The sequence below is a fragment of the Tamandua tetradactyla genome, chromosome 12, assembly GCF_023851605.1.
Source record: "Tamandua tetradactyla isolate mTamTet1 chromosome 12, mTamTet1.pri, whole genome shotgun sequence".
Classification (NCBI taxonomy): Eukaryota; Metazoa; Chordata; class Mammalia; order Pilosa; family Myrmecophagidae; genus Tamandua; species Tamandua tetradactyla.
The window spans coordinates 78284641-78300520 of NC_135338.1; the positions used below are offsets into that span (position 1 = coordinate 78284641).

The window sequence follows — 15880 nt, forward strand, 5'->3', positions numbered from 1 at the left end:
AAAATGAAAAAAAATGGACCTAATACATTTCAAGTAAAAAAATTAAGATTTTATTATAAAACATCACATAGAAAAGTAATTTTGTTAAAATAATTTTAATATAAAATATTCTTCTATTAATTTTCATCAGTTAAGAATTTTAATGAAAATAAATTTTTCTTAAATAATAACACTACATTTGAAACTGAAACACAGACATTTATATAAGTACAGTATTTTTTTAAAAAGTAGAAATGTTGAGTCACAAAGTTTTCATGCATATTGTTTTCTAACAACTGGAAACTGACTTCATTTCTTAATAGACTACTTAGAAACATCTTTCAAAGGCTTTTTCTTCTCTCTTTGTTTTGACAAGACTGCTTTTTTTTGTTTGTTTTTTAAACTGACTGAGTTTCTATTTGAAAGGCTTGATCAGATTCAGGTCTGTTTTCCCCTCTTTCCACTGCCTCCCCGCTGCAAGGTAACTTTGTTGGTTGGTTTATGCTTCTATCTGGAGTTACTCAAGACCTGAAGATCCGTCTTCTAGTAAATTTTTGTCAGCCTTTGGAGATCATTGCCTAGAACTGTTAATCCATTAAGGGTTGAAAATGGTGATATTCTATTACTTTGTTACTTTTTTAATTAGCTGAAATACTTCAGCTAAGTAAGTATTAACTGTAGCAGTTATATCAGGCAGGATATATGCTTTATTCTTTCCTATTGTATACCAGTTTTCAAACTAATGTAGGTGATTCTGCTCTCCAAACATTCCTAATATGGTAGTAGTGATAGTGTTGTTGGTACTGTGTGAAGTATAATTTGAACACAGTGAAATGTACAGAGCTTACATAGACAATTTAGAGAGTTTTGAAAAATTGCAACCATATTCCCATACTTCAATCAAAATATATTGTGTGCCTGTAGCTCAATTTGTATAGAATTGACATCTTAACAATGTTAATTTTTCCAGTCTTTGAACATGATATATCTCCATTAATTTGAATTTTCTTTAATTTCTCAGAGCATTGCTTTGTAGTTTTTATCTTGAAGTCAGCTGCATTTTAAAATTTTTATTATTATTATTTTTTTATTTTGGGGGGTACATGGGCTGGGAAGAAACCCAGGTCTCTGCATGGCAGACGAACATTCTACCATTGAACCACCCGTATACACCTCCTTGTCGATGTATTTTTGTTAGGAATTTGAATATTTCAGTTTTTGATGTTATTATAAATGGTATTTTAAAAATTTCATTCTTCGTTTATTTCTTGCTAATACATAGAAATACAGTGGATTTTCACGCCTTGCATCCTATGACCCTTTTAAATTTACTTTTCAGTTCTAGTAGTTTTTTAATAGATTTTTAGGGTTTTCTGTATAATGAGTCCTGTCACCTGCAAATAAAGACAGTTTTATTTATTTATTTCCAATCTTTATGCCTTTTATTACTGTTTGTCATTTTATTGCCCTGGCTAGAAACTCCAATACAAGGCATTCTTACCTTGTTCTGATGTTATTGAAAAAGTATAAAAGATTTCACCTTTATCTCTAATGTTATCTGTAAATTTTTATAGATAACCTTCACCAGACTTAAGAAGGCATTTCTGTTTCTGGTTTGGTCAAATTTATCAAAAATGTTGAATTTTGTCAACAGCTTTTTCCTGCACCTATTAAAATGATCATTATTATCTCCTTTATTCTGTTACTGTGATTAATTCCTGTGAATTTTCCAGCGTTACATCAAGCTTCCAGTCCCAGATAAATCTACCTTAGTCAGGTTCTATTACTCTTTTAAAAATTTATTGTTATATTTGTTTTACTAACATTTTGTTAAGGATTTTTGTGTCTATGTATATGAGTTTAATTGATCTGTAATCAATTTCCTTTTCTTGTAATATAGTTACTCGATTTTGGTATAAAGGTTTTGCTGCTCTTATATAATGAGTTGAAAATTTTGCCCTCCTTTGTTTTTGGAAATATTTGCATAAGATTGGTATTCTTTTTTTATAGATTTGTTTGAATTCATGGGTGAAACCATATGGGCCTGGAGTTTTCTTAGTAGGAAGATTTTTATTTGTTTTTGAAATTTTTATCTTAAAATAATTCTTGATTCATCAGAAATTTTTACAAGACATGTACAGGTTGGCCCCATGTACCCTTTGCTCATTTTCCCACAATAGTAATGTCTTCCATAACTATCAAATTGCATAATAGCAATAAAGAGAAATTGGCATTGCCCAGTCTGTAGAGCATGTTTAGATTTCACCAATTTTACATGAACTCATTTTTGTGTTTGTATAATTCTGAGCATCTTATCATGTATTTGCATAGTAGCTACCATAAAGAACAGAACTGTTTCATAACCTTTGACTTCCTAATACTATTCCTTTATATCTGCTTACACCCCTCCCCAAATCCATAACTGGCAACCGCTACTCTGTTATCTATCTCTTATGATTTCATTATTTGAAGTATGTAATATAAATGGTATCAGACAGTCTACAACTTTTTGAGTTTGGCTGTTCTCACTGAGCATAATTCCCTTGAGATCCATCAGCGTTGTGTATATCATTAATTCACTCCTTTTTATTGCTGTGTAGTATGCCATGATCTGGAATTATCACAGTAGGTTTAACCATTCATCTGTTGATGGGTATTTGGGTATTTTCAGATTTTGGCTATTAGGAATAAAGCTTGCTGTTAACAAACACATGTAAAGATTTTTGTGTGAATGTACATCTTTATTTCTCTGGGATAAATGCCCAAGAATGCAGTTATTGAGTCATTTGGTAAGTGTGTATTTAGTTTTGTAACTGAACAGGAAGGGTGCCAGGTTCTTCTTTTGCGACTCCCCAAAGCTGTGCTTTCTTTCAAAGCATCTACCAAGCAAATTGAGCCTTTCAACTGTCCTCCACAGCTCTGAGGAATCATACTGTCTTTAAGTCTCTTCCACTGACTTTGTCTGGGGTAAGCTGAAACAAAGGTCATTCTATGAGAAGGGTCCCCCAAGAATCTGAAGTAGCCCATCAAAAGCAGTGATAAGCAATTGAAACTTAACACACTTCCACCCCCACCACCAAGTATTGGACAACTAGTTTTTATGTTTATCCCTAGCACAATTTATTGGTGCCAGAGACCAGATCCCACTACTGCCTGCCCTGAGAGTATGGAATGGCCAGTGTTACCCACGACACAGAGGGCACTTCACTGGTATTTACCACAATTTACTAGCCTCTTCTTTCCACTCTTGCATAAATGTTGTAAGATACTCTACTGGACTCCACAGTTTCAAAATTGAGTCACAAGATTTCTGCCTGTTTAATAGTTATTCTGGTGGAGGGACTGATTCCTGGAGCTTCATACTCTATCATCTTCCCTTGATTCCTCCACTATATTTTATTCTTGAAACAAAACCTCCTCTTAACCAATTTCTCACTAGTTCTTTCCCCATGTCTGTCTTCCCCTCCTTCACAGTGAACCTGAAAGAGCAGAACACATTTAGTTACAATCTCTTTATACCCCCCACCCTTTGACTTTGTCAGATCACTAATTATGTCCATATTAATCTTAATAAGATCACAGTTATTCCCCATAATTAGAGCCAATGAGTGTTTTTGTGTTTACCCAAATTTATCAGCCTCTTCCTCCAGCTGTTCCCTACATGCTGTACAATGTTTTGCTGGTCACTGGAATTTTCAAAATAGTTGATTCAGACAGTTCCTGCCTGTTTAATAATTGTTCTGGTGGAGGACTGGTTCCTGGAGCTTCCTACTTCACCATCTTCCCATAATTCCCTCTTGTTGCAGTTTTAATTTGAATTTCCCTGATGATAAATGATGTCAATATGTTTTTATGTGTTTATTTTGCCACCCGCATATCCTTTTCCATGACATCTCATTTTTTTTTTTTTTCTGTATGCTATATGGCAGGGGTCACATTTCATTCTTTTTCCATGTGAGTATCTTAATATTGCAGCACCATTTGTTGAATTGTTTGTTTTTGTTCGTTTGTTTGCTTAAGAAGTGCATGGGCCAGGAATTGAGATATGTGATTTTTTACTGTTGAGTTTTGAATTCTTTATATATTATTGTAATCTTTTTGTGGGTTATGTGGTTTAAAGATACTTTATCCCAGTCTACAGCTAATCTTTTCATCCTCTTAACATAGCAGAACTTTCTAATTTCTATGAATTCTAATTGATTGAATTTTCTTTTTATGAATTATGCTTTTGGTATTGAGTCTAAAACTCTTTACCTAGCACTAAATCCAAAAAAATTTCCCCTTTTTTTTTTCTAAAAGTTTTGTAGGTTTATATTTTACATGTATATTTACGGTCCATTTTGTGTTAAATTCTGTATAATACATGAAGTTTTTAAAAAATTTTTGAATTTTAGTTTACTTTTTGGACTAAAATTTTTAAAATTTAGTTCACTTTTTGACTGTGGATGCCCAGTGCTCCCACACATTTTCTTAAAAAGCATGTCTTTCCTTCAGTGAAATGCTTTTTTGCACCTTTGCCAAAAGTCAGTTGGTAATACTTCTGTCCATCTGTTTCTCAATTCCTTGTGCTATTTCATTGGTCTGTGTGTGTGTTTGCCAACCACACCTTGATTGCTATGTAGTAAACCTTACTATTAGATGAAGTAATTCTTCCTACTTAAAATGAAAGATTTCTATTTATTTTTCAAAACTGTTTTAGCTACCCTAGGTCCTCTGCCTTTCAGTATTAATTTTAGATTCACCTTGTCTAAGTCTACCAAAAGCCATTGAAATTCTGATAGGAAATATACTAAGATCAAATTGGGGAGAAATGACAGTTTTACTCTGTCAGGTTTTAAATCCATCAAAATAGTATATCATTCTCCAGTTATTCAGATCTTCTTTGAATTATTTCATCAGCATTTTGTAATTGTCAGTATACAGCTCCTAAACATACTGTTTTACATTTATATCTAATATTTTTTGTGTGTGATTGTCATTGACACTGTGTTTTTAATTTCAGTTTCTACATGCCTCGTTTTTAGTATATAGAAAAATAATTGATTTTTGCACATATTCTTGTATCCATTGACTTTGTCAAAGTCACTTTATTCATAGAAGTGTTTTTTTGGACTCAGCATTTTCTGTGTAGACAGTCAGCTGCAAATAAGGACAGTTATATTTCTTTCTTTCCAATCTGTTGCACTTTATTTCTTTGTCTTGCCTTATTCTGCAGGCCAGAACTTAAAGCACAGCATTGAAGAGGAATATTAAAGGTAGAAATCCTGCCTTGTCCTGATCATAGGGGAGAGTATATAGCTTTTAATCTAAACATGTTAATGTAGATACTCTGTAAATTCAAGAAAGTTCCCTCCCCCTCTGTGCCTGCTTGCTGAAAGTTTTATCATGAATGGGTGTTTGCTTTTGGCAAATGCTTTTTCTGTGTCAGTTGATGTGGTCATGATTTTCCTTCTTTTTCCTATTAATATGATGTTTTTCATTAATGGGTTTTTGAATTGTGAACCAGCCTTGCACTCTTGAATAAATCCCATTTGGCTCATAACATATATAATTATTATCATACATTGTCGAATTCAATTTGGTAATATATTATTGAGGATTTTTCATCTAATTTCATGAGCAATATTGGTCTATAGCATTTTTTTTTCTTTTTTTGCATGGGCAAGCACTGGGAATCAAACCCGGGTCTCCAGCATAGCAGGCGAGAAGTGTGCCTGCTGAACCACGTGGCCCACCCAGTCTATAGCTTTTTGTTTCTGTTTTCTACTTACTGTCTGGGTCTAGTATTAATAGAGAGTAATTTTGATCTCATAAAATGGGTTGGGTAGTCCTCTTTTTCCACTTTCTGAAAGAGATTAAGTAGATGTGTAGTATTAATTCTTTCTTAAATATTTTATAGAATTCTCCATTGAAATTATGTGGCCATGGAGACTACTTTCAGGGAACTTTTAAATTAAGAATTCAATATCTCTAATGATTATAGGACTATTAAAATTATCTGTTTCATGTAGTGTGAATTGTGGTAGTTTGTTTTATTCAAATAATTGGTCTATTTCATGTAAGTTATCAAATTTATGTGTGCTCAGTTGTTCATAATACTCCCTTAATTATCCTTTTGTGTCCACAAGGTTTGAAATGATAACCCTTGTTGTATTCCTGGTATTTGTAATTTATGTTTTCTCTCTTTTTTTTCTTTCTTTACTTCTTTTTTCTGTTTTCATGATTTTTGTTTATTGTTGTCCTGTATTCAATTTCATTCATTTCTACTCTATATACTTTCATTTCTTTTGAACTTGTTGAGATTTGTTTTATGACCATATGTGGTATATGTTGGTAAATGTTCCATGGATTCTTGCAGATAATATATCCTGAGTTGTTGGGTGGAGTGTTTAATAAATTAGATTTTTTTTTTGTCAATTAGATCTTTTTTTTTTCCAAATATTAAGTAGTTAATTATGGGCTGATAGATTTGCTGATACTCTCTCTAGTAGTTCTAGTCTCAGTTGCTCAGAGAGGGCTGTTGAAGGCCCCAACAATAATTATGGATTATCTTTTCTTTCTTTTAACTCTAAGTTTTTGCTTCATGTATTTTGAAGCTCTTTTGTTTGGTACATACACATTGAACCTTTGTATGTCTCATTGATGGATTGATCGGTTTATCATTACATAACTTCCCTCTTTGTTCTTGCTAATTTGCTTTCTTCCAAAACCTACTTTCTAATATTAATTTTAATCTTCTTTAATGCTTCGTTTATTTTTTAAACTTAATTTTGAAATAATTTTGGATTCACATATAGTTGTAAGTAATTATATAGAGAGACCATATGCCCTTTAATTTTGTCATATCAAGAATGTTATTCAAGAATATTATAAATGGATCGTTTAACAGTTTGATAAACTATTCCTCTCTTGGGGGACTTATGGTTTGTTCCTGTTTGGTGCTACTACAAATAAAGCAGCTATGAACAATCATGTGCAAACATAAGTTTTCTTTGTGTGTAAGCATAAATTTTCAGTTTTCTGGCATAATTGCCCAAAGTGCAACTTTTTTTTTCTGTTGAATTTTAGAAGAATTTATATTCTAGATACTAGTCCACCCTTCCTCCGTTGAATTGTTTTACACGTAAATTAAAAATCATTTGCACATATTTTTGTGGGGTCTGTTTCTGGGATTTTTCTCTTTCTCCTTGCAGTTCTATCATATTTTTGCTTCATATGTTTTGAGGGTCTGTCATTTGGTGCATACACATTTTAGGGCCATTATGTCTTCTTGGTGGATTGATGCTTTAATCTTTATTTAATGTCTCTTCTTATTTCTTATAATGTTTTTGCTCAGAAGTCTACTTTATTATTACCCATTCCTGCTTTTTAAAATTAATTTACATTGTATGGTTTTTTCTTATCATTTTAATTTCAACCCATCCTTTGTAATTGAATTTGAAAGGAGTTTCTTGTAAACAACATATAATTGGATTGTGGTTGTTTGTGTGTGGATATTTAGGCCATCTACATTTAAAGTACTTTTTTCTAAGTTACAGCTTAGGTTTGCCATTTTATTATTTGTTTCTTATTTCTCTTTTCTTAAGCATTTTGTAAGATGCCCTCTTGACTTATTTATAGTGTTTTGAGTGCATGTGTCTGTTGCTTTGTATATTTTTCTTTGTGGTTCCTCTGGGTGACTGAGTGAAATATTGGTCACCTTGCTTTCATTTAGGGTCCCTTTACTTTCCCTACTTTTAAATATCAGTATTGAGTTTTGATGCTATTATAATTTTTTTTCATCAAATATGATTTACCAAACTCATAATAGTAAGGGTGATCTATTATATGTCATATTCCTGCTGTTACTATTATTCTTCCTTCCTTCTCGATGCGCCAAGATTCCTTCTTTTATCATCTCCTTTAGTCAGTCTTTTAAGATATGTCTGCTAATCAGAATTCTTTTAATTTTCCTTTGTGTGAAGAGAGGAAAAATATTCTCCTTCATTCCTTAAAAAATAGCTGACTGTATCTTGTATCTGGAATTCAAGGTTGACACCTTTTAGCACTTGAAAAAAAGGTTTTACCACTTTCTTCTGACTTCATGGAAGAAGTTTGCTGTCATTCAAATTGTTGTTCTATAAGAACATGTCATACCTTTTTGGCCTCTTTCAAGATTTTTTTCTTTGGGTTTAATTTTCAGAGTTTAATTATGATATATTATGGCATGATTTTTTGGTCCGTGGTGTTTGTGGTTCTCTCAGTTTCTTGAATCTGTGTGTTTGTGTCTTTTGCCAAACATAGGAAGTTTCAGCCATTATTTCTTTTTTTTCTTTAATGTTTTTTTAATTAGAGAAGTTGATGGTTTACAGAAAAATCATACAGAAAATACAGAGTTCCTTTATATCCTCCCCATTATTAATACCTTGTATTAGTGTGGTACCTTTATTAAAATTGATGATATAATATTTATTGTACTATTAACTGTTGTCTGTAGTTTAAATTGGAGTTCATTGTATTTTGTGCTGTATTTTTAAAATTTTTATTCTAGTAACATATATAATTTTCCCTTTTTTGACCTCAAATATATAATTCATTGCTGTTAATTATGTTCATCCCTGACCAAAACTTTTACATCACCCCAAATAGAAACTCTGTATAATTTAAATATTCACTCTCCCTTCCCTACCCCCACCCCAGCCCCTGTAAGCTATGTTCTAGTTAAACACTGTATCATCTTCCCAGGACCTTTTATCTATCTTTCATCCAGTTTTAGTATTATCCTTACTTGAACCCATTATTTTACTGGGGGCTGGAAAAAAATTCTTCTGTTCATTCTGCATATATCGTGTGCCATTCCTTTTCCACATCCGCAGGAGCTGTTTGCATACCTTGAAAAACAATTTGTACTGCAAAGGCATGATAAAATGTAATTTAGAGTTTGAAGTTTTTAAAGTAAGGAATTAATGTGGTGATTGCAGTAGTCACAATTGACTTTGGCTTTTTTGAAGTTTTTTTTTAATCTTACTGTTTTGAGTAATGTTTATGAACTGGTGGTTTTTATATATTTAATGTGTCTCATGCTCTTAATGATACTTAGATTGCCCCCAAGAAGTCTATCACATTGGCTTTTAAGTCCTTTTGACTTTCCGCGGTTTGATTTTGGAATTTCCGGCTCACCTTGAACGTTTTTAACCCTGGGCCTGAAATAAGCCATTTTTTCAAGTAATCTTGGTTTCCTTTGTTAGGAAATGTATTTAGAAGTCAAATTTTGGGTATAAGAATGTGGTATTTGCTATCAGATTTTATGGCCTCTAGGACTTTCAGGGGACAATGCTGGAAATTCTCACCCCCCACCCCCAAATATATACTGGAAGTCACTTCAATAACAATGCAATAATACCTTCCACATTGATGCAGCATAGATTATTCACATCATTCTCTGATTAGAGATTATTTCCAACCTTTTGCTGTTAGAAATTATAGTGCATTATGTTGTGCGTCTGCCATTCCATATGTATGTAGGTGTTTCTTAAAATAAATTATTAGAAATGGGGTTGTTGCATCAAATGGTAAAAGTATATGTAATTTTGCTAATTATTGCCGAATTTCCCTTCATAGAAAATCTAGCATTTTTCACTCCCATCAGCAATATATTAAAAAAGTGTATCTTTCCTACAGCCTCCCAAACTTGAATGTGTTGTTAAAATTTTCTGACAGGTGCGAAACAGTATTTCAGTGTAATTAAAAATTTTCTTCATTATGAATGAGGGCAAGCGTCTTTTCATATATTTAAGAGCCACTTGAATTTTCATGGTCTTGTTCATTTGCTGTTCAGTTCTTTTCCTTCATTTTTAGAAACTTTAAGTTAGGGAGATTAACCCCATTAACTGCTGGTACATTTGCAAATATTTGTTCAACTTTGTCATTTTCTTTCAACTTGCTTTGCTTTTACAGTTCTTTTGCCATGTGAAACCTTTTATGTTTATATATTTAGATACTGATCTTTTCCTTTATATTGTTTTGATATGCATTTAAATTATGTACTTCATTTTGTTGCTTTTCTCTTTTTCAGGCTTGAATGTCTCTGGGAAAAATTTGGGTCAAATTGCTCCTCCTTTGGTTATCTTGTAAATTAGTGCTTATTTCTGAACCATCTTTGCATACTTCTTTAGTTTATATTCTTAGCATTCTTATTTCTGTTTTTTTGTATTTGTCCATCTCCCTTTTGTATTTTTGATTAATAGTCTTTTTTCCCTGGTTGCTGTGTATTTTCACTTCGTATTGGGATATTATGTTGTAGGTGTCCTGTTTATCATGACTGATTTCTTCTGATATACTTTTTTCTTCCAGAAAGGTTTGCGTCTCTTTGCTGGACTTTTTGTTTGTTTTTTAAATAGTATCTTTTTTTAGGGTATCGAAATTATATTTTCCCATGTTTCAGTATGTTTGATTTTTCTGGACCTGCTTTTCGGCAATCCCATGCAGTGGGAAGGGGTTTATTTGGCTTTGGTGATCTCTTCTGTGTTGCTATAATAAAGGGCAGTTTCTCATAATATATGATTTTGTTTTATGTGGTCCTTTGCCTTCTGATCCTTCAATTCTGTCTTTTTAAATTAGGGCATTTTTCATCAGCCACTTCCATCCCTTTATAGCCAGGCTACTATCAAAGGATACCTCTCTTCCAAGGGACCCCTCCCCAAACATGTCAAGATTGCTTTTAATGAACTTGCATTTTGTGGGCGAGGACTCAGAATAATGTGCCATTATGACATGACTTTTTATTTCATAGAATCACTCTCCTCCCCAAACAGAGCTTGTTAATAGGGTTGTAGTTATCTATAGAAATTGTATATATATTACTGGTATTTGGGTTTTTTGTTTCTTTTATTCATCCATATCAATGTTTTTTCCCTCAAAGGTAAATAGAGGGTAACTAAACAAGGAGAATAAGAAGGAGGGATAAATAAAATATACAAATCCAAAGATATCCAGTGTTGTTAGTTTTCAGTGTATTTCCTTTCAGTTGTTTTCAATTCTTTGGGTTTTGGTTTTTCTTGTGTTTGTATAATTGACCACATAATATACCATCAGATAATTCATAACTTACAATTCATAACTTATGTAACCATTTCCTACTGTTAAACACTTAAGTTTTACTAGTATTTTACTGTTGTAAATAATATAATGATGAACCTAAATTTATTATGTATTTCTTAAAATAAATTTGCGTAAATTTAGATCACCAATATTGAAATTTAGGGTTTCTGATAGTAACTTCTGGGTTGTTTTCTAATATGGTTTTAATAAAAATCATAAGGTTATATTATTGCTGGTTATAATAAAGGCCAAGCTGAAATCAGTATTGTTCTTTTCTCATTATAGGGAGTTCTGGGAAATTGTTCATTCATTTACAGATGAGCAGAAAAGACTCTTTTTGCAATTTACAACAGGCACAGATAGAGCACCTGTGGGAGGATTAGGAAAGTTAAAGATGATTATAGCCAAAAATGGCCCAGACACAGAAAGGTAATTATGAAATTACTACTATATACCAAAAGCCTTGCATTCCACATCAGACAAGTATGAACTGTACTGTCTTTGTAACTTCTTAGCAGTTTTGCAATTTTATATAGATGCAGTTTTGCAATTTTTATATAGACATCTCCCATTACATAAGTTCAGAATATATTTTACTATTGTTCTAGAAAAAAAAATTTTAACTAGCCAAGTTAAAAATTACTTTGGGGCTTACATTGATTTGAAATTTTGCAAATTAGTATGGTTCAGTTTTGGGTTCAGAATTTATTAATTGAAAGCCACATTATATAATATATTTAGAATGGTTGAATTGAGGCTCAGGAGATTGTCTCTTCAATATTACATGCTAGAGTGCCTGATTGTGTGTTCTTGGCATTTCATTGTGTTCTCGCTCCTTTATATAATAGTAACCATCTATGAGCAATAGTGTATTTAATGGTTTAAATATGTAGAAGCTTTTCTGTTCATATTTATTTTGCATTATTTGATGAATAATGGTGTTACATAAATTTATTTGTAATGATTAGCAAGTCATTTACATAGTCTTATTGCTAGCAATTATTGCATGAAAAAAGACAGACCAAAATTTTGAAAAGTAGATTTGAATAGTATCTCCGTCTTAGAGCAAATTATGTAACTGCTCTGTCTTCATCTGTAAAGTAGGGGTACCTATACCCACTTTATAGGTTTGTTGTGAAAATATATATTTAAATGAATTACACAGGTAAGTACCTGAAACAGTATCTAATACATAGTAATAATTTAGTGGGTGGTACAAGATCAGCAGCAAATTATTATCTGGAATAATTGGCAAGATAAAAAAAATACTGATTTTTGGTGGCTGCACAAGAACCAAAATGTTTATCTTTATGATTTGCATTAATGTATAGTTTGCATTGCATACCATCTCAACTATGTATGCCCTGTAAAAGTATGAGCATTTAATATTGGTAGTATTTCCCATGATTTACTATTTTCCTCTTTCTCTCTATTTAGGTTACCTACATCTCATACTTGCTTTAATGTCCTTTTACTTCCGGAATACTCAAGTAAAGAAAAACTTAAAGAGAGATTGTTGAAGGCCATCACATATGCCAAAGGATTTGGCATGCTGTAACAAAAAAAAAAAAGAAAGAAAGAAAAAGAAAAGAGAAAAAAGAAATTAAAAATTTTAATAAATGTAACAACAGGGATAAAATTGGTGGTGATAGTGTCCCAGTACAAAAAGGCTGTAAGATAGTGAACCATAGTAGTCACTTGTGTCTGTGCCTCCCTTCTTTATTGGGGACATGTGGGCTGGAACAGCAGATTTCAGCTGCTTATATGAACAAATTTTTTTTCTTTTTTTTTTTTTTTTTGGTGTGAAAGTGTTACATATTCTTTCACTTGTATGTACAGAGAGGATTTTCTGAATATTTATTTTAAGGGTTAAATCACTTTTGCTTGTGTTTATTACTGCTTGAGGTTGAGCCTTTTTGAGTATTTAAAAAATATATACCAACAAAACTACTCTCCCAAGGAAAATATTGCCATCATTTGTAGACCATGTAACCTTCAAGTATGTGCTATTTTTTGTCCCTGTATCTAACTCAAATCAGGAACTGTATTTTTTAAAACAATTTGCTTTTGAAACTTGAAGTCTTGAAAACAGTGTGATGCAATTGCTGCTGTTCTAGCCCCAAAGGAGTTTTCTGTGCAAAATCTTGAGAATCAATAAAGATGGAAGGGAGAATTTGGAATGTTTAACTACAGCCCTCAGAACTTTACTTTAGAAACAGCACAAAAAATTAAAAGCAACTCATGCCACACAGTATGTCGTCTTCATGTGTCTTGCAATGAACTATTTCAGTAGCCAATCCTCTTTCTTAGTATATGAAAAGACAGGGATTTTTGTTGTTGTTGTTGTTGTTTTAAGTTTACTGGGAAAAGTGCATTTGGCCAAATGAAATGGTAGTCATGCTATTGCAAGAAAATTAGGAAGTTCGTTCTTTATTATAAACAAAAAGCATGTGAAAGTGCACTTAAAATAAATTTTTTATTAATTACTTATTATCTGGATTTTAAATAGACAATCCAAAGTCTTCCCTTCGTGTTGCCATCATCCTGTCTAATCAGCCATTTTATCAAGGCACGTGATCAGTGTTGCAACATAATGGAAAGGATGGCTACTGTGCCTTGTTTTACTTAATCATACAGTTAGCAAACCTGGAACCTAATGGAACTATTACTTCTAAGATCTATTTACATTGTGTATCCCCAAAGATTAAATTTTACTTCAAAACGTAAGTGTTAAAGATTACTTTCAAGTACTATGGAAAAGTCCGTATAGGTTTAAATTACTGGACATTCAGAAGTAAGTAGTTTCCCCTTCCCTAGTCTTCTGTGTCTGTGATGTTAATTTCTTTTATTACAATATAAAATAAAAGGATTATGTATTTTTAACTGAGGAGAGACATTGATATATCTTTTTGCTGCAAGCTGTAGCTAATGTGCTGAGCTTGTGTCTTGTTGATTGTTTTAATTAACCAGTACAGATCAACCTGATGATTTGTTTGAAACTGACAGGAAAAATACAGCTTTCATATCATTGGATGGGGAAAAGATGTCTTTCAGGATTATTTTAATAAATTCTTTTAGTAATCAAGAGAGAACTGTTGTGTACCATAATGCTAAATAAAACAGTGGTAAATAATTTAGTGGTTAAAAAAAAATCAATGCTTTCCATATTGTGATAAGATAACATGGGTTTCTTGTGGGCCAGCCTTTAGAACACTTAAGGTTTGTACACTACCTTGATGCAAGGGACCCTCCGGTATCTAAAGGGTCTCCCATCCATTGTGCGTCATGTGTTCATGAATGTGAGAACAGGAGAAATCAAGTACTTTGGGTACATTTTATATAATAAATTCATGAAGAAATTTGTACTCTTAAGTTCTTCTCTCAAGTTTTATCACTATAGTACTGAGATTCTGCAGTCATGATGTATTGGTATGGAAAGGTTAGAGATGGTAAATGAGTATATAGAAATCATATCACATTATTGTTTTTAAAACGTCAAAGTTTAAATCCACCCTTAAATTTTTTTTGAGAAGACTAATGTGTTCTTGCTTGCTTCATAATAATGATCTTAGGCTATGACCACTTCTCTGTACAATTGTTACCTTTTCATTACTGTTCACTAAAATGTCACTGAATGAAAGTTACCTTAAGGAAAACAATATTGATTTTTACTATAGTGGCTATTCCCTGTACCCTAAATGTCATGTTTTCAAAGTGTTTTAGCTCAGATATTCTCTTACAGTTTTTGGTCTTGGCCCACAATCTAAGGAAGCTGGGATGGTGGTGGGGGGGAAGCACAGAGCTTCTCTGTCGATCTTTCCTATGTTTTATGACTCATAAAAAATTGGCATTCCAAATAAAATACAGATTTTCTTTTACATTTTATTATTATAGAAAATCTCAAGCATACAGCTTAAAAACACAGCCATACCTTTCTCGAGCCTGGCACTTTCAGCAAATGAGCTGAGTGTCCTGACTCTATAAACTACTTTTCTGAGCTATGATTAATTATTCGATAACATCCAATTACAACTTTATCCTTACTTTAGAATACATGCCTATATAGAGAGATATATATATCAAAAGGAAACTTGAAACAGGCATCAAATTTTAAGGGCATTTGCTGTTGTGATTCATTCTCCTTTGGCCAAAGATATCTTACTAGAAAGGACAAAATGATCATTATCTGAGAGCATCACTCCCTGTTCCTGTAAGAACACAGATTGCAGAGCCCTTTTAGGGTTATTCTTAAAGTCCCTTACAAACTGGCAGAAGAGAGTTTCTTCCCCAAACTATTCTATCTGTAGTCTTGATACCCTTAAATATATTTCCAGCATTCTACCAGCCTCTCTCTAGGGCCAACTCTACTTTTCCAGCTCCTTCCCTTAGCTACCAAAGAGTCCAACAGTAGCTTCCAGTTGCTCCCTGTCTTATTTTGCCTTCTTTCACCTGGGAAGGGCAAAGGATGTTAAAGGTGCAGAGACCCAAGCCTTATTGCCCCCTTCCCTGTTGCAGTTTCAGTTTGTTGGTATTTGTTAGCCACTGGTGGATATCGATGTAAGGTGGATATCGATGTGAGGAAGCCCAGCTAATTGGACTTGTTCCACTGAAACTGCTCTAAGGAAACTAATAACCCCCTGATTGCCAAAGTCCAGAGCTTGAGTCTTTGAACTTGACAACACCCTGAACTTGGGCTCCTCCTTCTCTGACTGCTCTGTCTTGTCTCAACCTGGTTCCTCCTTATCAAAAGCAAACATTTAAAAAGCATCCTGCCCATAAAGACTTCCTTGATCCTTAAAATAGTCCCATAACTTTATAGCAA

General features: G+C 32.8%; 1 protein-coding gene across 9 annotated transcripts in view; it reads left to right on the forward strand.

Moving 5' to 3' along the window:
• UBE3A (ubiquitin protein ligase E3A) overlaps positions 1–14936 on the forward strand; it is a 104525-nt gene extending 89589 nt beyond the window's left edge. For all 9 annotated transcript variants that reach the window (XM_077123991.1, XM_077123986.1, XM_077123990.1 and 6 more), the window contains 2 exons: positions 11344–11487; positions 12496–14936. In XM_077123991.1, coding sequence (XP_076980106.1) covers positions 11344–11487; positions 12496–12616 — 265 coding nt within the window. In that variant the 3' untranslated portion in view covers positions 12617–14936. The remainder of the gene's footprint in view (positions 1–11343; positions 11488–12495) is intronic.
• Positions 14937–15880: the final 944 nt, after the last annotated feature.